Source organism: Hemitrygon akajei, chromosome 2 (assembly GCF_048418815.1).
Source record: "Hemitrygon akajei chromosome 2, sHemAka1.3, whole genome shotgun sequence".
NCBI classification, from domain to species: domain Eukaryota; kingdom Metazoa; phylum Chordata; class Chondrichthyes; order Myliobatiformes; family Dasyatidae; genus Hemitrygon; species Hemitrygon akajei.
Genome location: NC_133125.1, coordinates 14,467,207 through 14,488,133, shown reverse-complemented (window position 1 = coordinate 14,488,133; position 20,927 = coordinate 14,467,207). Strand labels below are relative to the sequence as shown.

The following is a 20,927-nucleotide window of genomic DNA, read 5'->3' as shown; positions in this document are numbered from 1 at the left end:
CCAGAGGCTGAGAGAGTGGAACTGCCCCAGTGTAAGAGCTTTTCCACTTTAAAAACTCCCCTGCACAGGTTTTCTGTCATCGCTGGACATGATGGGCAACCACCAGAGCACAATTGAAGTCACGTTGTGCTAGATGATGTTAACGTTCTAAATCACTGATATGTTATTTGGAAGTCATTCTTAAAGTTAATTTTTCATATTGATAATGTAGAGCAGAATATCATTTTGAGGTCCTAGTTAAAAAGGTGTTCTGTAAAACTGGGGGCAACACTGTGACTGCACAAATTAAGCTCAGCTGAGCATTCCTGATATCACATCAACATCATAATCTTGTGTAATATTCAGAAGAACACTGGAAGAGCTTGAAGAAGGGGAAGAGCACAATGGGTTTGTGAAAAAAAACACCACAAGCCAGGTAATAATAGGTGGCCTGAAGAAAGGATTGGAGAATTGGAAAATACGTTACAATGAGCAGAAGATTTTTCTTTGTCTAGACTCAGAAATAGAATGGGAATATTAAGAGGAACACACACAAAATGATGGAGGAACTCAGCAAATCAGGCAGCATCTATGGAGAAGGAATAAACAGACAATGTTTCAAGCCAAGACTCTTCATCAAGACTAATATCTAAGATCAAAACATCAACTGTTTATTGCTCTCTATAGTTGCTGCCTGACCAGCTGGGTTCCTCCAGCATTTTGTGAGTGTGTGTTCCTCTGGATTTCCAGCAGCTGCAGAATCTCTGGTGTTTACAGTATGAGGCATGACTTGTATTGCCATCACACTTATAACCTTCCTGTGTAGTACATTAATGGGAGGGGCAAACTATTGACTTGGCCTCAACTGAGTCCCAGAGGTGCATAATCAGTACGGTGATCTTTTGCTGGTTTTCCCATCCATACACAACAACAATGTAATCACATTTCTTTTGAATTTTATCCTTTGGGACTATGCACAAGCTGCTCCAGAATGGATATTCAAGAAAATAATTTAAACAAAATTATTACACAAGAGACTGTGCAGATGCTGGAAATCCAGAGCAACAGACACAAAACGCTGGAGGAACTCAGCAGGCCAGGCAGCATCAATGGAGAGGAATGAACAGTCGATGTTTTGGGCCGAGACCCTCCAGGACTGGAGAGGAAGGGGAAAAGAAACCAGAGAAGGTAGGCAGGGGGAGGGGAAGAAGTTTCAGCTGGGGGTACAAACTTCCCCTCCGCCCCACCTATTTACTCTGGCTCCTTTCCCATCCCTTTGCAATCCTGATGAAGGGGCTCAGTCTGAAACGTCCCCTGTTTATTCCTCCCCGTGGCTGCTGCCTGACCTGTTGGGTTCCTCCAGCATTTTGTGCGTGTTCAGCAATACTAATCTGCATAACTTTCCGGGAAGGTAAAGCTGCACAGTTACTCTTCAGCAGTACAGGTTCTATACCTGCATAAATGAACTTCAAGACCTCTGAGAAGCAGGCACAGAGCAGAGAGTCTAAAATGATGACCCTTACTGGCTGGCAGTTCTGAAGGAAAGTTTGGTTGGAGTTCAATGCAATGTCTTTTTCTATTACAAACAGACGGTGAGCAATCCTCCCAGGTAATTCTCCGGGGTGGCCAGGAACCTCCACACCAAACAGCAGCATGAAGACGTGGCTTGCCGTGCACAGCACAACCCTGTGGGCCCTCGCCACCTCTTGTCCATCACTGGTGTAAAAGACCACATCTGCACACAGAGAGCTGTAGAAAAGCCTTAGCAAGTCACAGTGGTACCAGGATGTCTCAATCTTTAAACACGGCAGTTTGGCTAGAGGAAAAACAAAAGTCGATAATCAACATCAGCTTCTACACAAGACTAAAGATCTACGTGTATTTATACACAGTACTGTGTAAAAGTCTTAGACACATATATACAGCCAGGGTGCCTAAAACTTTTACACAGTACTGTAATTTTATGCATTGCACTCTCTGCTGCCACAAAAATAAATTTTATGACATTGTTACGTATTCAGGCAACAATAAATATAGATGAGTTAGGCAAGGGTTTTTATAACAAATAACACGTTTATTAAACACTGAAACAAACCCCCTCAAAAGTAAACGAACCCAAACGTAACCGGAAAACAGCTGCTGTGCGACACATTCACAGTTCTTAATAGCGTTGCATGTTCAAACAGTCTTTAAAGCGGTATTGAGAAAAAAGTTCTTTAAAGCGGTATGCCGAAAGTTCAGAAGCTCACAGTCCTTTTAAAAGGAGAGACTTTTTAAAGCGATTTAAATTCTCTTCCACGTCGTTGTCCTTCGATTCCCCGGCGTCGAACTTTCCCACGAAGAATTTTATAAAATATAACGGCTTAAAAGTACTGACCTTCTTCCACACTATTCTCAAATCCTTTCTGGTCATCCCAGGGATTAACAGCGAGAATAGTCAACGATATCCTTCCGAATGAGGATCAAATAAGGTCGAACTTTTCCACCTTCGAAAATCGGTTCCCCTCGATTTTTACCTTCCAAACTTTTCTTCACTCTCCACCAGCAAAGAAACCGTTGGCAATGACCTTTTAAACTTTAGGCATTATATAGAACTTCATTTTTAACTAAACTGCGTCATCACATTAAATCACGCAGTGACATGAAGTCATCTTGGCAAATTCCGCCACGAACTGCCCCACCTGACAGGGTGGGTCTTCCTTTTATACCCTGTAGAAAAAACCTGTCACATGACCTCTACTGGCGGGAAAATGACATCACTCCACCATCACAAGACCATTACCTCAAGTCCAGTATAACTTCAAACCCAGTCACGTGACAAGGGTACCACTGTCACGTGTCACGGGTACGTAACACCTCCCTCCAAAAAAAAACCAAAAATGTTAAAATTGTTAAAATTTTAACAATTACTTACAAGAAAAACAAATGTATAAATTATATAACATACACAATATACAATACAGTAGGAGTGTTACAATAAAAAAACCCACTCCAAATAAAAAAAATATTACATTGTACATTCAACATCGAGATAGACAATCAGCAACCACATTATCTTTACCTTTAATATGAGTTATCACAATATTGTACTCCTGTAACATCAAACTCCAATTTAACAATCTTCTGTTTTTGTTTTTCATCTTACTCAGAAAAACTAACGGATTATGATCAGTGTAAACAATAAGTGGTTTTTGAGTTGTACCAACATATACCTCAAAATATTCTAAAGCTAAAACAAGAGATAACAATTCTTTCTCTATTGTTGAATAGTTTCTTTGATGCTTATTAAATTTCTTAGAAAAGTAAGCTACTGGATGATCAACCTCATCACCCTCATTCCTTTGCATCAATACTGCTCCCGCAGCTTCATCACTAGCATCTACAGCTAATGAAAAAGGTTTTTCAAAGTCAGGTGCTTTAAGCACAGGTTGTTGACATATCATTGTTTTCAATTTTTCAAATGCTTCTTGACAAGGCACTGTCCACACAAACTTCACATTCTTCTGCAGAAGGTTAGTTAATGGAAGGGCAACATTAGCAAAATTCTTACAAAATTTTCGATAATATCCTACCATTCCCAAAAATCTTCTGAGAGTTTTTTTCCCCGTCTGAGTGGGAATCTCTAAAATTGCCTGAACTTTTGCCTGAACAGGAGCTACCTTACCTTGACCTACAACATAACCAAGGTAAGTCACAGTGGCATGTCCAAATTCACTCTTGGCTAAATTAATAGTTAAGTTAGCTTTTGAAAGCTTTTCAAACAATTTCTCCACCGCAATTATGTGTGCTTCCCAAGTATCATTTCCTGTCACTAAATCATCAATATAAGCATCAGCATCTTTCAATCCCTGAATCACAGAATTAATCATCCTCTGGAAAGTACCTGGGGCATTCTTCATCCCAAATGGAAGAACATTATACTCATATAACCCAGATGGAGTTACAAATGCAGAAATCTCTCTACCTCTGTCCGTTAATGGAACACACCAATACCCTTTCAATAAATCAATCTTTGTAAGGAACTTTGCTTTTCCAACTTTATCTACACAATCATCTACTCTAGGAATTGGATATGCATCTGTTTTCGTTACAGCATTCACCTTCCTATAGTCCGTACAAAACCTAATACTACCATCAGGTTTTGGCACCATAACACATGGCGAACTCCAATTCGAGTTAGAATGTCTAATAATATCATTCTCTAACATGTATTCAATTTCTTTCTCAGCAAGTTCACATTTTTCCATGTTCATCCTATATGGATGTTGTTTAATAGGTTTGGCATCTCCAACATCTACATCATGTGAAGCTATAGTAGTCCTTCTCGGAACATCTGGAAACAAATCCTTATACTTAAAAATCAATTCCTTCATCTGTTCTTTCTGCTCTAACTGTAAATGTGCTAATTTCTCATCCATATTTTCCAGAATGGTCGAATTAGGTAACCTAACAGAAACAATGTTAGATTTAGAATGAAAGTCAGATGAATCATCTATCATGTTCCCAGTTAAATCAAACTCATTCTCACTAACCACAACAGTCACAGTATCAGATTGTTTCTCAAAATATGGTTTAATCATATTTATGTGGCAAAGTTGTGTTGACCTTCTACGATCTGGAGTTTTTATTACGTAATCCACATCATTGATTCTAGACACAATTTCATAAGGACCATGAAATCTAGCTTGTAAAGGATTTGTCTGCACTAGGAAAAGAACCAACACCTTATCTCCAGGCTTAAACATCCTCATCCTAGCTTCCTTATCATACCAAGTTTTCATTTTCTCCTGAGCCAACTTTAAATTTTCCTTGGCTAAACTACAAGCTTTATGTAACCTGTCCTTAAATTTCAAAACATAGTCCAACAAATTAGTATGCACTTCCTTACTAATCCAATAAAGCTAAAGGTCCTCTAACTCTATGCCCAAACACAAGTTCAAATGGACTAAAACCTAAAGATTCCTGTACCGATTCCCTTACTGCAAATAAAAGTAAGTTTATACTTTCATCCCAGTCACTTTCATTTTCCACACAATATGTCCTAATCATATTCTTGAGAGTAGAATGAAACCTCTCCAAGGCACCTTGCGATTCTGGATGGTATGCAGACGAAGCGATTTGCTTAGCTCCCAATTTATAAACTATCTGTTGAAACAATCCAGACATAAAATTACTACCTTGATCAGTTTGTATTTCCTTAGGCAATCCAAAATAAGTAAAGAATTTTATAAGAGCCTTCGTCACAGTTTTAGCTTTTATATTCCTAAGTGGTACTGCCTCTGGGAACCTAGACGAAGTACACATGACAGTCAACAAATACTGATAACCAGTTTTTGTCTTTGGTAATGGACCAACACAATCTACAATAACTTTAGAAAACAGTTCACCAAATGCTGGAATAGGTTGTAATGGAGCTACTGGTGTAACCTGATTTGGTTTACCCACAATTTGACAAGTATGGCACGTCTTACAAAACATCACCACATCTTTTCTTAAACCAGGCCAGTAAAAATGTTTTAAAATCTTGTCCACAGTTTTCCTTACCCCTTGATGTCCACCTAAAGGCACACTATGAGCTAAAGTCAAAATCTCATTCCGATAAACTTTAGGAACAACTACCTGATAAACAACATTCCATTCCTCACTTGCAGGAATTGTAGGCGACCTCCACTTCCTCATCAACACTCCTTTTTCCAAGTAATATCCTACTGACACCTTCTCAATTTCACTACCTAGTAAAGCTTGTTCCCTTAATTTTATAATCTCAGGATCTCTATTCTGCTCTGCTATCATCTCCTTCCGAGACAGAGATAAATCTTCATAGTCAGACTTACTCCCAGAATCTTGTTCAAACAACGAAGGTAAGAAAGTCTCTGACACATCCTCAAAACTCGAATCCTGAGTTGAACAGTCATGAGTAACAACCTCATTCTGCACATCAATTTTTTTAGCCATAGCTCTAGTCACAACACAGGAAGAATCTGTGTTAGAATTCATCTCTGGTTCCTCTGACTCCATTGTCAAATGCACTTCAGGAAAAACTTGTCCACCTGCCAAGTCATTACCTAACAACAAAGAAATACCCTTCACAGGTAAGCTATGCTGTAATCCTACTTTAACAAATCCTGTAACTAACCCTGACTTTAAATTTACTTTATGTAAATGTACAGGCATAAAATCACTTCCAACACCTCTTATGTAATTTACCTCACCAGTATCACTCTCTTCATTAAACTTCAACACACTATCTAACATCAGTGATTGAGAAGCTCCAGTATCCCTAAGAATTTTTATTGGCACCAGAGTAGATCCTTCTTTCAAGGATACAAACCCTTCAGTTATAAAATGATCATATCCCTTTCTAACTTGGTCAGACTCTAACAAATCCTCATTTGTGTTTACCAAACCCTGTAACTTTACAGGTGCTTCAGTATGTTGCACACAAGCATCTGGAACTGCTTCCTTCTCTTTCTTTTTCAATTTGAAACAGTTAGCTATTACATGGCCAGGCTTCTTACAATAGTTACAAATAAGACCAAACTGTCTTTCCTTCACAGGTTTTCCTTCCTCCTTACCTCTCATTAACCTCTGATTTAATTTCTGATTTACCTTGAGTCTCCATATTATTTTTCCTCTTAAAAATTCTACCCTGAGGAAATTTATTCTTATGGATTAAAACATACTCATCAGCTAATCTAGCACAATCCTGCAATTTATCAGTATCCCTCTCATTTAAGTAGGTCCTTACTTCAACAGGAATGCTTCTTTTAAATTCCTCCATTAAAATCAGCTCTCTCAATGTATCATAGTCCTCATTTACATTTTTAGAAGAATCCCATCTCTCAAAACACATAGCTTTATCATAGGCAAATTCCACATAAGTCTTTTCCACAGACTTTTTCAAACTCCTGAATCATTCCCTATAAGCTTCTGGGACTAATTCGTATGCTTTGAGAATATTCGTTTTTACAATATCATAATCTAATGCTTGCGCAGCAGTTAAAGCTGTGTAAACTTGTTGTGCTTTGCCTTTAATCACACTCTGTAACAACACTGACCATTTATCTTTCGGCCACTCTGACATCCGAGCAATAGTTTCAAAATGTTGAAAATATCTTTCCACTTCTGTTTCACTAAATGGAGGGACCAATTTAATTTCTTGGCTAGCAACAAACGGTTTTTTAGAATCAGAAGACTGATTCCCAGACCTTAAATTCTCCATTGCATATTCAAACTCTCTCTTTTTCTGGTCAGATTCCAATTTATAACGCTCCAACTCTGCTTTACTTTGTTCCAACCTCATTTGTTCAATTTGCAACTGCATCTCCAGATTACTTATTGGAAACGATTCTAAAATCGATTCATCAAAATCACCCGAAGCCACAAAATGTGATGTGATTTTTCTCTGTATTACAGCTTTTGATGTAGTCGCCAAAATACCTTTAAGTTGCAATCTATTAGCAATCTCAGATACTTCAGTTCTTTTCGCCTTCGCTAACAAATCCGCGTCTGGCGAATCCAGAAACTCATCAATATTCATCGTTGCCGAATACCACTCACAAGCCAAACAAACAAAAGAATCGAGTAATCCCCGTTACCAAAACACCGATTCAAAATTCAAAAAGCACTTTAAACTCAAACGATCCAATTCCGGACGCAGCCCCCATAATTAATGTTACGTATTCAGGCAACAATAAATATAGATGAGTTAGGCAAGGGTTTTTATAACAAATAACACGTTTATTAAACACTGAAACAAACCCCCTCAAAAGTAGACAAACCCAAACGTAACCGGAAAACAGCTGCTGTGCGACACATTCACAGTTCTTAATAGCGTTGCATGTTCAAACAGTCTTTAAAGCGGTATGCCGAAAGTTCAGAAGCTCACAGTCCTTTTAAAAGGAGAGACTTTTTAAAGCGATTTAAATTCTCTTCCACGTCGTTGTCCTTCGATTCCCCGGCGTCGAACTTTCCCACGAAGAATTTTATAAAATATAACGGCTTAAAAGTACTGACCTTCTTCCACACTATTCTCAAATCCTTTCTGGTCATCCCAGGGATTAACAGCGAGAATAGTCAACGATATCCTTCCGAATGAGGATCAAATAAGGTCGAACTTTTCCACCTTCGAAAATCGGTTCCCCTCGATTTTTACCTTCCAAACTTTTCTTCACTCTCCACCAGCAAAGAAACCGTTGGCAATGACCTTTTAAACTTTAGGCATTATATAGAACTTCATTTTTAACTAAACTGCGTCATCACATTAAATCACGCAGTGACATGAAGTCATCTTGGCAAATTCCGCCACGAACTGCCCCACCTGACAGGGTGGGTCTTCCTTTTATACCCTGTAGAAAAAACCTGTCACATGACCTCTACTGGCGGGAAAATGACATCACTCCACCATCACAAGACCATTACCTCAAGTCCAGTATAACTTCAACCCCAGTCACGTGACAAGGGTACCACTGTCACGTGTCACGGGTACGTAACAGACATACATGAGTAAACATGACATAAACCCAAGTCTGATGTGGGTCTCTATTGTGGACTGAGAGTGGGAACAGGACAGGGAGAGGGGAGTCATGGTTGGGAAAAGGGGAAGGGAGAGGGGAGGGAGTGGGAAGCACCGGAGAGATATTCGATTAAGAAAAAACAATTGTTTGGAATCAATTGACCTTGCCTGGTGTCTCAAGGCTGGGTGTGTCTGCACTCACACCACCCCCACCCCTGGTACTCCTTCTCTGCCACTTGACCAACACCCCTCCCATGGCTCTCCTCCCTCACTATTCCTAACATCCTGTGCTCCTGCCAGATTTACAAACTCACTCTCTGCTCCATGTTGATAAATACAGTATTGTGCAAAACTCTTAGACAGACACACACACACACAAATAATTATACTCTCAGTGGCCACTTTATTGGGTACACTTATACATCAATGCAGATATCTAACTATTTAAAGCAGAAGTTGATTGACACTGTTACTAATCGAGAGCCTAAGGTTACTGTGAGAAGACAGGAGAATGCATTTGAGAGGGATAATGGATATTTGGCCGAGCAGACTCAAAGGTCAAAGTAAATTTCTTACCAAAGTACATATATATCACCATATACAACCCTGAGATTTGTCTTCTTGTGGACACAGTAGATCAAAGAAATACAACATAATCAGTTAAAGACCACACACAACAGGACAGACAAACAATTAACGTGCAAAAGACAACAAACTGCACAAATACAAAACAGAAAAAAAATGAATAAATAAGCAATAAATATGGAGAACATGAGATGACAAGTCCTTGAAAGTTAAGCCCATTGGTTGTGGGAATATTTTAGTGTTGAGTTAAGTTATCCCCTTTGGTTCCAGTGTTTGATGGTTGAGGGGTAATAACTGTTTCTGAACCTGGCGGTGTGGGTCCCGAGGCTCCTGTACCTTCTTCCTGATGGTAGTAGTGAGAAGAGAGCGTGACCTGCGTGGTGGGCGTCCCTGATGATGGACGCTGTTTTCCCGTGACAGCGCTCTGTGTAAATATGCTTAACGGTGGGGAGGGCTTTACCCATGACAGACTGAACTGTGTCCACTACTTTTCAATACAAACACGTTGGTACCATTTTCCACTCAAGTTCTGGAGGAGATGGCACCAGCAAACAACCCAACCAAAGGCATCACCCTTCAGACAGTCAACAAAATTACTTCCTTTCGTTCCTTCACTTCTTCTTTCAAATATGATTCAGCTCTGAACATCCTCTACATAGCACCATCCAGAGACAGAGAAGCAGTTTCAGCGACAGGTTACTATCGATGCAATGCTCCTCAGACAGGATGAAGAGGTCAATACTCCCCAATGCCATTAGGCTTTACAATTCTACCGCCAGGACTTAAGAACTCTTTAAAAGCTATTATTAATGCTTTATGAGATAGTGATTTAGATGCATATCATATTTTTTACTGAGTTAAGTATTGTATGTAATTAGTTTTGCTACAACAAGTGTATGGGACATTGGAAAAAAAGTTGAATTTCCCCATGGGGATGAATAAAGTATCTATCTATCTATCTAATATCGGAGGCTGTGATCTACAGCTTGATGGTGTGTTCAGGCCAATTGAGTGATCTGGCACTTTTATGTCTCTGAGGGAGTTTGATAAGGTTTCAAGTGAAGTGTGCGGCCTGCAGGCCAAAAAGCCTGGAGCCAATGAAGTCGAACCCATGATTGATTTCTCACTGATTAAAGCATTCAGGCTAGATTGAAATCAACAAGGACACGAGCGGAAGGCAAGCAGGTGTTCAGTGCCGTCTGCCTGGTCTCTTCCCCCCCCCCCCCCCCCCCATATTCGCTGCTTCCCGAGGAAGATGACTGCGTTCGATCAGTCTCTCTCGTTGCTGCTGGAGGATGGTGCCAGGTCTTGGGCAAGGTTTAATCGATGTGATTTATGGATTGGACTCTGTAGTTTGGGTTACGAAGTGTTTCCGGTTTCTGATTCCTCAGGTTTTGTTGCTATTTTGTGCGATTTTCGTTGGGGTGTACGGGCTTTGCAGCCTGCAGTAAATTCTGTGTTCTTCACTCCTGTTTTTTGCTATTTGTGCAATTTGTTGCTTTTTTTGCGCACTGGGGTGTGATCTTTATCTTTCAGTGAGTTCCATGGTTTTCTTTGTTTCATGGTGGTCTATAGGAAGACGAATCCCAGGGTTGTGTACTGGATACAAACTGCACTTTGATAATAAATGTACCTTGAATCCTGAATCAAGGGCATTGGTGTATCCAATCCAGGCTTCGACGCAGCCTGTAAATACACACTTCACCACACATCTACAGAAGTTTGTTGAAGTTTGTCACATCTTTAGATGCCATGCCAAATCTCCACAAATCCCTAAGGAAGCAGAAGTGTGGCTGCGCTTTCTTCATTATGGCATTTACATGCTGGGCCCAGGACAGATCCTCTGAAATGATAACACTGAGGAATGTAAAGTTGTGACCCACTCCCTCTGATCCCCTGATGAGGACTGGTTTATGGACTTCTGGTTTCTGGTCAATAATCAGCTGATGCTGTTTAAGAGTTTGTAGTGGTGGCATCACTCAGACAGATTTTCAATCTCCCTCCCACATGCTGATTCATCACCACTGTTATGTCGTCAGCAACCTTAAATATGGGACTCGATGGGCTGACTGGTCCAATTCTGCTCCTATGCCTTATGGTCTTATAAATCACATTTTCCTCTTTGACTTTTTCCTGATCGCTCATCACTATAATAAAATGCTCAGCTTTCCTTGTCCCTCCTCTCCACTTGGCCTGGCTCATTTCCCAACAATGCCATCCACATCATTAGGCCAGAAGGACAACTGATCGGCAGGGTGCCAAAGACTTTTGCACAGACTACTGTACTTGCCAAACATGGAGCAGAGGGCATGTTTGTAAATCTGGCGGGAGCAAAGGATGTTGGGAATGGTGAGGGTGCAGCACTGTGGGAGGGTGTGGGACAGGTGGCAGAGAAGGGGGGGGCGGCCAACCATGATTCCCCTCTCCCTGCCTTCTACCCACTCTCAGTCCACAATAGAGACCCATATCAGAATCAGGTTTATCATCACTCACATATGTCATGTAATTTGGTTTTTTTTTTAAACGGCAACAGTACAGTGCAATATATAAAATTACTGATACTGTGCAAAAGTCTTAGGCACCCTAGCTAGATATATGTGGCGAAGACTTTTGCACAGTACAGTATCTCTAAGAATAAGCCTTGTGCTTCCCGCCACTCCACACTTGGATCCTATTTCAGTGTTTCTAAGGAGAGCACCTTTTAAACAGTGTAATATAATGTTACATTAACCTGTTAACAGATGCACTAACAAATTACATTATTAATTCTTTAACTACTAAATTAGAGACAGTTTTATGCTCTGAGTCTTAAGTAACTATGATTGTCACAAACAAGAGAAAATCTGAAGATGCTGGAAATCCAAGCAACACACACAAAATGCTGGAGGAGCTCAGCCCAGCCTGTCGAGTTCCTCCAGCACTTTGTGTGTGTATCTACGATTATGCTGTTTATTTGACTCGGACCCCTCCCGTGAGCTGAAGGAGTGTTTCAGTGGATTGGATTCATGCCGACTTCCAGAAATAGATGGCGCTCTGACACACTTTGGTGTGACCCTTGTGTCGAGTGACCATTCAAATCTAATGATGAAATATTAGTGATGGAATCTTTGACAATTCCTGGTGTTAATCAAAATCAGTAGTTGGAGAGCTTTCCATATTCCCACTACATCATAAGAAGCCAGAATGATCAAAGACCTTACCCACTCCGGACATCCTCTCTTCTCCCCTCTCCCATCGAGCAAAATCCTGAAAGCACGTACCATCGGGCTCATGGACAGCTTCTGTCCCACTGTGATCGGACTACTGAATGGATTCCTTGTATGATGAAATTCACTCCTGGTCTCACAATCTACCTTGTTATGATCTCGTAGTTTGTTGTTTATCTGCCATGCACTTCCCCTGTAGCTTTTATGTTAAATCATGGGTAAAGCCCTCCCGACCACCGAGCACATCTGACATGGAATTCTGTCACAGGAAAGTAGCATCCATTATCAGAGATCCCCATCACCCAGGCCATGCTCTCTTCTTGCCGCTGCCAACAGGTAGAAGGTAAAAGAGCCTCAGGACATACCCCACCAGGTTCAAGAACAGATACTACCCCTCAATCATCAGGCTCTTGAATAAAATGGGATAACTACACTTTCTTGTCCCATCATTGAAAAGTTCCTAAAACCAATGATCTCACTTTAAAGACCCTTTATCACATTATCTCATGTTCTCGTTATTTATTGCTATTTGTTTATATTTGCAGTTGCACAGTTTGTTGTCTTCTGCACTCTGGTTGATTTTCCGTTGATCCTGTTGGAGTTCCTAGTCTATAGATTGGTTGAGTATGCCCACAGGAAAATGAATCTCAGGGCTGTCTGTGGTAACATATATGTACTTTGATAATAAAATTTACTTTGACATTTATTTTGCATTGTTATTTTTGCCTTGTTCTACCTCAATGCACTGTGTAAAGATTTGAACTGTATAAACAGTGTACAAGGCAAGCATTTCACTGTACCTTGGGAAATGTGACGCTGACAAACCACTACCAATATCAAATAAAGACACACTCCTTCATCATCTTCTCTTACCAGGCTCTTTAAGTCTAGGTGGTGGAATTAGACGGGTTCTGCTTGTCCTTTTCTTTTTTTTCTGTGAAGACTTCTGCTTTATACATTGGACGATGAAGTATTCCAACTGTAAAATTATACACAGCATAAGCACAAAAGTCAAAATCACACACAGTTGTTTAGCGGGAGAACAAAGTTCAAAAATTAAGTGAAAATCACTTTGTACAAAGGATATATCCAGTTCCCTTCAAGTGCATGAGAACTGCATGTGCTACACATTGCTATATTTATCCATTTTCTTCCCAGCACCAAAATCAAAGAGAACTTTCCCATTAATCTTCATGATACAGCATTTTGGCTAAGTTTCAGAAGTTATTTTATACCATACATAACTGGCCTCTTGGAAAAGAATTTGGAAATACCTTCCCATATCAATCCATACTCTGTTGCTAAATATGAGACTTCCTTCAATTCTTCCACACTTGAATGTCCTTTGATTAAATCAAAGCAGTTAACCCTGGGGAGGACAGGTCACTTATGTGGTGACCACAGTCTATCAGCCGTTCGTGTTACACAATTAACAGCATCATTTTCCAAAAATGTCATGGAATATTTTGCAGGGGTGAGCTCATTGAAACCTATCAAATGTCAAACGGCCTCAATAAGTGTGGATGTAGATAGGATGTTTCCTGTGGTGGGGGAGTCCAAGACCAAAAGACACAGCCTCAGAATAGAGGGGCATCCTTTTAGAACGGAGATGAGGAGGAGTTCCTTCAGCCAGAGAGTGGTGAATCTGTGGAATTTGTTGGCACAAGCGTCTGCGAAGGCCAAGTCTCTATGTATGTTTAAGGCAGAGGTTGATAGATTCTGGGTTAGTCAGAGCATGAAGGGACACGGGGAGAAAGCAAGAGATTGGGGCTGAGAAGGGAAAATGGATCAGCCATGATGAAATGGCAGAGCAGACTCAACGGGCCAAATGGCTTAATTCTGTTCCACTGTCTTATGGTCTTAGGGTAAATTAAACAATGCATAAATGGCTTATTGTTTCACAACTGCACATTTCTTTGTTAGCAGTAGTGATTGTGCATCCAAAATCCGTGTTATTGTGTTTCGTGTTCCTCAAGGATCAATTGCTGGCCTGTTGTTGTTTCCACTCAACATGCTCGATTAGGTCAGATTATTTCAAAACACAAGGTGAATTACCACAGCGATGCAGACAACACACAATTGTATTTGTCTGTTACACAAGACGAGCCTGAGGCTCTATCCCCCAGTATCTTACGAGTCAAGCCTTTACAAGTAAAGGATTTAAGTGTTACTACTGACTCTGAGCTAAACTTTAAATCACTTAACCATATTACTAAGACTGCATTCTTTCACTTAACGAATATTGCAAAGTTCAATTTCTTAAAACATTTCAAGATGCAGAAAAATTGATACACACTTTTGTTTTTAGCTAATTAGACTACTGCAATGCACTCTTCTCAGGACTGCCCGAGAAAGATATAAATCACTGGCAGCTTGTTCAAAATGCAGCAGCAAAAATCTTAACCAAAACAGTTCACCTTTTTCTCTTTCCACAGATGTTGCCTGACACATACATTCTTCCAGTATTTCTGTTTTTGTTTCAGATTACAGTATTGGCAGGTTTAATATATCTTCCAATTATTACTAGAGGTCCCAACACACTCGACCACTGCTACACTATGATAAGGAATGCCTACCTTTCCTTCCTGAAACTGCATTTTGTTAAGTCGGATCATCTAGCTGTACTGCTACCTGCATACAGACAGAGCCTAGAGATCAAGGCTCTAGAGATCAAGACAACTAGATAGATAGATAGATAGATAGATAGATACTTTATTCATCCCCATGGGGAAATTCAACCTTTTTTTTCCAATGTCCCATACACTTGTTGTAGCAAAAACTAATTACATACAATACTTAACTCAGTAAAAATATGATATGCATCTAAATCACTAACTCAAAAAGCATTAATAATAGCTTTAAAAAAAAAGTTCTTAAGTCCTGGCAGTTGAATTGTAAAGCCTAATGGCATTGGGGAGTATTGACCTCTTCATCCTGTCTGAGGAGCATTGCATCGATAGTAACCTGTCGCTGAAACTGCTTCTCTGTCTCTGGATGGTGCTATGTAGAGGATGTTCAGGGTTTTCCATAATTGACCGTAGCCTACTCAGCGCCCTTCGCTCAGCTACCGATGTTAAACTCTCCAGTACTTTGCCCACGACAGAGCCCGCCTTCCTTACCAGCTTATTAAGACGTGAGGCGTCCCTCTTCTTAATGCTTCCCCCCCAACACGCCACCACAAAGAAGAGGGCGCTCTCCACAACTGACCTATAGAACATCTTCAGCATCTCACTACAGACATTGAATGACTAAGAGGTGGTCATGGAAGGAAGAGGAATGGTCACAGGATCACCTTGAGTCATGGACTGGACCGTGTTCAAGAACTCATCTGAGGACCTGAATGACTACACCAGGGTCATTACAGACTTCATTAAAGCTTCTACGGAAGAGTGTATCCCCACAAAATTGTTCAGGGGTTTCCCCAATCAGAAGCCCTGGATGAACAATGAAATCAGAATTTGTTGAGAGCCAGATCAGAGCCATTCAAGTCTGGAGATCAAGAGGTGCAGGTACGCTCTCTAGAAAGCCGTCTCACAGGCAAAGTGGAGATTCCAGACTAGACTGGAACCAGTGAGGGATGTTCAACAGCTGAGGCAGGGTTTGAATGCCATAACCTCCTACAAAGTTAAATCTTGTGACAAAGGGGGCGGCAGGGCTTCATTTCCCATGTGTTCAGTGCTCCCCTTGATCACCAGAACAAGGAGGAGCCATTGCACAGCCCCATGTCTCCCGATGTCCCTTCGGTCTCGGTATCTGATGTGTGGGCTGCCTTTAAGAGATTGAATACAAGGAAAGCATCCTGCCTGGACAAAGTACCTGGCCGAGTACTGACAACCTGGGCTGACCAACTGGCTGGTGTATTCACAGATATCTTCAGTCTCTCGTTCCGGTAGTGTATGGTACACACCAGCTTCAAGCAAGCTTCAACCATACTGAGCCCAAGAAGAGCGTGGTAACCTGCCTCAATGACTATCACCCTATGGCACTTACATCCACAGTGAAAGGCTGATGTTGAAGCATATCAGCTCCTGACTGAGTGGCGACCTGGATCCGCTCCAATTCACTTACTGAAGCAACAGGTCTACAGCTGATGCCATTTCCTTGGCTCTTCACACAACCTTGGAACTTCTGGATAGCAAAGGTGCATGCATCAGGATGCTCTTTATCAAATACCGCACAGCATTTAACACCATCATCCCCTCAAAACTCAATACTCCCTCGTGCAATTGGATCCTGGATATCCTCACTCGTAGATCCCAGTCAGTTTGGATTGGCAAAAAGATCTTCTCCACATCTCCATCAGCACAGGACCAGTGCATAGATGCCTGCTTAGACCCTGATCTACTCCCTTTACACCTATGACTGTGCGGCTAAGTACAGCTCCGACACCAGATACAAGTTTGCTGACGACACCACTGCTGCGACCTGTATCGAAGGTGGTGATGAATCAGCTTACAGGAGGGAGACTGAAAATTTGGCTGAGTAGCGTAATAACAACAATATCTCACTCAATGTCATTAAGACCAAGGAACGGATTGTAGACTTCAGGAGAGGGTAACCAGAGGTCCTTGAGCCAATAATCATCGGAGGATCTGAGGCGGAGAGGGTCAGCAACTTTAAATTCCTGGGTGTCACATCTCAGAGGACCTGACCTGGACCTATTACATAAATATAACTGTAAAGAAAGCACGGCAGTGCCTCTACTTCCTCAGGAGTCTGCGGAGATTTGGCTTGTCATCAAAAACCTTGGCAAACTGCTATAGATGTGTGGCGGAAACTGTGCTGACTGGCTGATTTACAGCCTGGTATGGGAACACTAAAGTCTTTGAGTGGGGAATCCCACAAAAAGGTGGTGGATTCGGCCCAGTACATCACAGGTAAAGCCCTCCCAACTGTTGGGGTTAATTAGTATTGGGGTTAATTAGTGTTGGGGTTAATTAGTAGTGGGGTTAATTTGTGTCAGGGTTAATTCGTGTTGGGGTTAATTCGGGACCGCCATTACAGGTCAGGAGTGGCTCACGTAACGCACATCATGTTAGCTGGAATGCGAGGGAGGGGGAGCGAAACTGGGGACCCCGCTACACCGATACTATTAGTGTCACGCGATACAGTAAACAAAAGAAACTCGTGAGCATCTGGCTATGGGCCAATAGATGGACACGAGTACCTGATATTACCTAATATGTAACGGGGTATTGTGGTGGGGGGAAAAAGGGATATAAATAAGAGCAGATTGTAAGGAGAGGCCAGAAAGCGCGCCTTCTCCAGCGATTTCCTTGACTCGCTGTACCAGTTACGATTCCAGCCAATAAAGCCACGTGTTGCTATATTCCGGTGTTGGTTGTCTCTCTTCCTAAAAGAATACAGGGCAGAATTTCAAGCCCAACACAACCATTGAGCACATCTACATGAAATGTTACTGTAGAAAAGCAGCATCCATCATCAAAGATCCTCACCACCCAGACCATGCTCTTTTCTCACTGCTGCCATCAGGTAAAGGTACAAGTGCCTCAGGACTCACGCTTACTACCCCTCAATCATCAGGCTGTTGAACAAAAGGGGGTAACTACACTCATTTAAGGACTCTTTTCTCTTGTTACTTCATGCCTGCTCTTTGTTTTTATCTACATTCGCAGTTTGTTGGTGATTGATCCTGTTTACAGTTACTGTTCTATAGATTTGCTAAGCATGCCTGAAGAAAAGAACCCCAAGGTTATTTGTGGTGACATGCATATACTCAGACAATAAATCTTACTTTAAACTTTTTGCAGGAATACTTGCTTCTGCATTAATCGTTAGTATTTGGAATGCACTGCTTGAGAGACTGGTGGGGAGTGGGACGAGGAGGGTTAATTCAAAGTTAAAAGCAGCTTGTAAGAAGGGAGTGCTCAAAGGGAAATATTGTGGAGATACACTCAGTGGCCACTTTATCAGGTACAGCTGCACACCTGCTCAATAGTCAGCCAGTCACGTGGCAGAACTCAATGCATAAAAGCAAGCAGACATGGTCAGCTGTCAGAAGTTTGGTTGTTGTTCAGACCAAATATCAGGATGGGGGAAGAATTGTGATCTAAGTGACTTTGATCAAGGACTGATTGTTGCAGCCAAATGGGGTGGTTTGAGTAACTTAGAAACTGCTGATCTTCTGGGATTTTCATGCATGGCAGTCTCTAGAGTTTACAGAAAATGGTGCAAAAAACAAAAAAAAAGCAGAACAGTGAGGTGACAGTTCTGTGGGTGCAAACAGTTGTTAAAGAGAAAGGTCAGATGGGAATGGCCAAACTGGTTCAAGCTGACAGGAAGTTGACAGCGGCTTAAGTACCCACATGTTACAAAGGTGGTGTGCAGAAGAGCATCTCTGATCGTACATCATGTTGAACCCGGAGGTGGATGGGCTACAGCAGCAGAAAACCACGAACATACACTCAGTGGCCACGTTATTAGATAATAAAATAGATACTGAGTGTGAATTCCTTCATTGTCACTGGGTTCAAATCCTAAAAATCACTGCCCACAGTCCTCAACATGGAGGACACAGCAGTTCAAGTAAGTGCCTCACTAGCACTTTATCATGGGCAGTTAGGCTTGGGCAATTAATGCTGGCCGCGGCACTAATTTTTTCCTCCACAATAAATTCCTTTGAGAACTCCTTTCAAAAGCTGACAAGTTAACAACGCGCTGAATGCTAGGCATTTATGTCTATGCAGCAGTACGCCCACAAACGACCACAGAGAGGGGAGAAATCTCATGGGGATATGCAAATATACAAAACATTCAAGTCAATTCTCAGAGCTTGCGGGAAGCTCTGCTCTGAAGACATAAAGAACCTCATTGTTGTTGAATATAAATCCACTGTTATGATGATTTCAGCAGCCATGGATACACATGAAGCTATTTTATTGTTTTAATAATCCACAATTTTGTTTAAAAATTGCACTGTGTTTACTTCACCAGCAAATCAAGAGAAATTCCTTTCATTGTTTTCATATAAAATTCCATATTGCGGGTCAGCATGGTCAGTGAAACACTATTACAGCAGCAGCCGTCACAATCAGGGTTCGATTCCCGCCGCAGTCTGTAAGAAGAGCGCATGTTCTCCCTGTGACCGTGTGAGTTTCCTCCAGGTGCTCCATCACCCCCACACTCCAAGCACGTACGGTTCGGGTAAGCAACGGACATGCTCTGTCAGCACAGGAAGCAAGGTGACACCTGCGGGCTGCTGAGCCCAATCCCCGCTGACCTGACTTGATGCAAAGCGACGCATTTCACTGTGTTTTTCGAAATACGTGAGCCAAATAAAGGTAAACTTCATCTTTCTCGTTCTTCTCTTTGTAACTTTGGGTTTGGTTTTCCCCTCATTAGATCCAATTTTTCAGGGCTCCCTGTCAGTGCGGTTGCAAACAGAATGGGAGTTTGAAAAGGTAACGGTTGGACGATGTTTGGAGAGCAACCTCATTGGTATTCCCTGTAGTTATTAAGGCTGTTGCGACCGCCAAGAGGTATTTGACTGCAATCCAAGTTTTGACATATGATTGACAGTGCCTTCATTGAATAAAAGCAATGAAGCTTAAATGAGGAAAGCAATTACAACCACCAAAATGTCTTGTCAGTGCCAGGCCGGTGTGGACAGACTGAAGGATTTGGCTTGGCTCCACTCCACTCTTTAGTCAGAATGGATGCTAGAGGCTGTTCCTATTCATGGATGACAAGAGTACAAGAAGTCACAGATGTAAAATAATTAAAATATTTCCCTCATGTAATTTTTAATGTGGTCCAAATGGCTCCTTTTATATTGTAACCATTTAATGATTCAGCTTCAGCAGATGTATTGTGGAGAGCTTTCCAAATGGTTGTATGGAAGCTCCAATGCACAGAGGCTGCAGGGGCTTATAGACTCAACCAGCTCCATCAAGGACATCTCCAAAATGTGCTGCCTCAAGGCGGCAGTATCCATCATTAAGGATCCTCACCATCAGGGCCATGCCCTCTTCGCATTACAAGTGTCAAAGACTCAAGTACATTTATTATCAAAGGAGGTTTACAGAGTACAACTCTGAGATTCGTCCTCCCACAGGCAGCTGTGAAACCATGGAACTCGTTCACGTCAACATCAAACACCAAATGCGCGAAGAAAGAGCAAATTTCGTGAATAGCAAAAAGCGAGCGAGCAGCACATAGAATGTCCAACATCAAACCAGGAGTCCAGCAGTATTCAGTTTAGTTCAGTCCGGCGCCGTGCTGCTCACCCACTGCAGGCAGGGGGGCCATTCTTCACCCAAAGTGCCCCGGTCTGCATTGATTGCCTCAATCAAACCAGTCAAAAACAGTGAAAAAAATAACCAGAATCCAGTAACATGAGCCTCAAAGTCCCCCAAAATGAGTCCACAACCTCACCGATCAATCCTTATAACAGACTCCTGCACTTTCAATAGACGACGGACAATAGGTGCAGGAGTAGGCCATTCAGCCCTTTGAGCCAGCACCGCCATTCACTGTGATCATGGCTGATCATCCACAATCAGTACCCCGTTCCTGCCTTCTCCCCATATCCCTTGACTCCGCTATCTTTAAGAGCTCTATCTAACTCTTTCTTGAAAGCATCCAGAGAATTGGCCTCTGGAAGCAGCCCGAGAGAGGGAGAG

The 20,927-nt window shown here is 41.7% G+C and overlaps 1 protein-coding gene across 3 annotated transcripts in view; it reads right to left on the bottom strand.

Moving 5' to 3' along the window:
• rhobtb3 (Rho related BTB domain containing 3) overlaps nucleotides 1-20,927 on the bottom strand; it is a 99,205-nt gene that overhangs the window by 35,099 nt on the left and 43,179 nt on the right. For 2 of the 3 annotated variants that reach the window (XM_073067545.1, XM_073067535.1), the window contains exons 5-6: nucleotides 13,159-13,264; nucleotides 1,433-1,795 (exon numbers count right to left, since the gene is read on the bottom strand). In XM_073067545.1, coding sequence (XP_072923646.1) covers nucleotides 1,433-1,795; nucleotides 13,159-13,264 — 469 coding nt within the window. The remainder of the gene's footprint in view (nucleotides 1-1,432; nucleotides 1,796-13,158; nucleotides 13,265-20,927) is intronic. The other variant, XM_073067554.1, reaches the window with a different exon arrangement.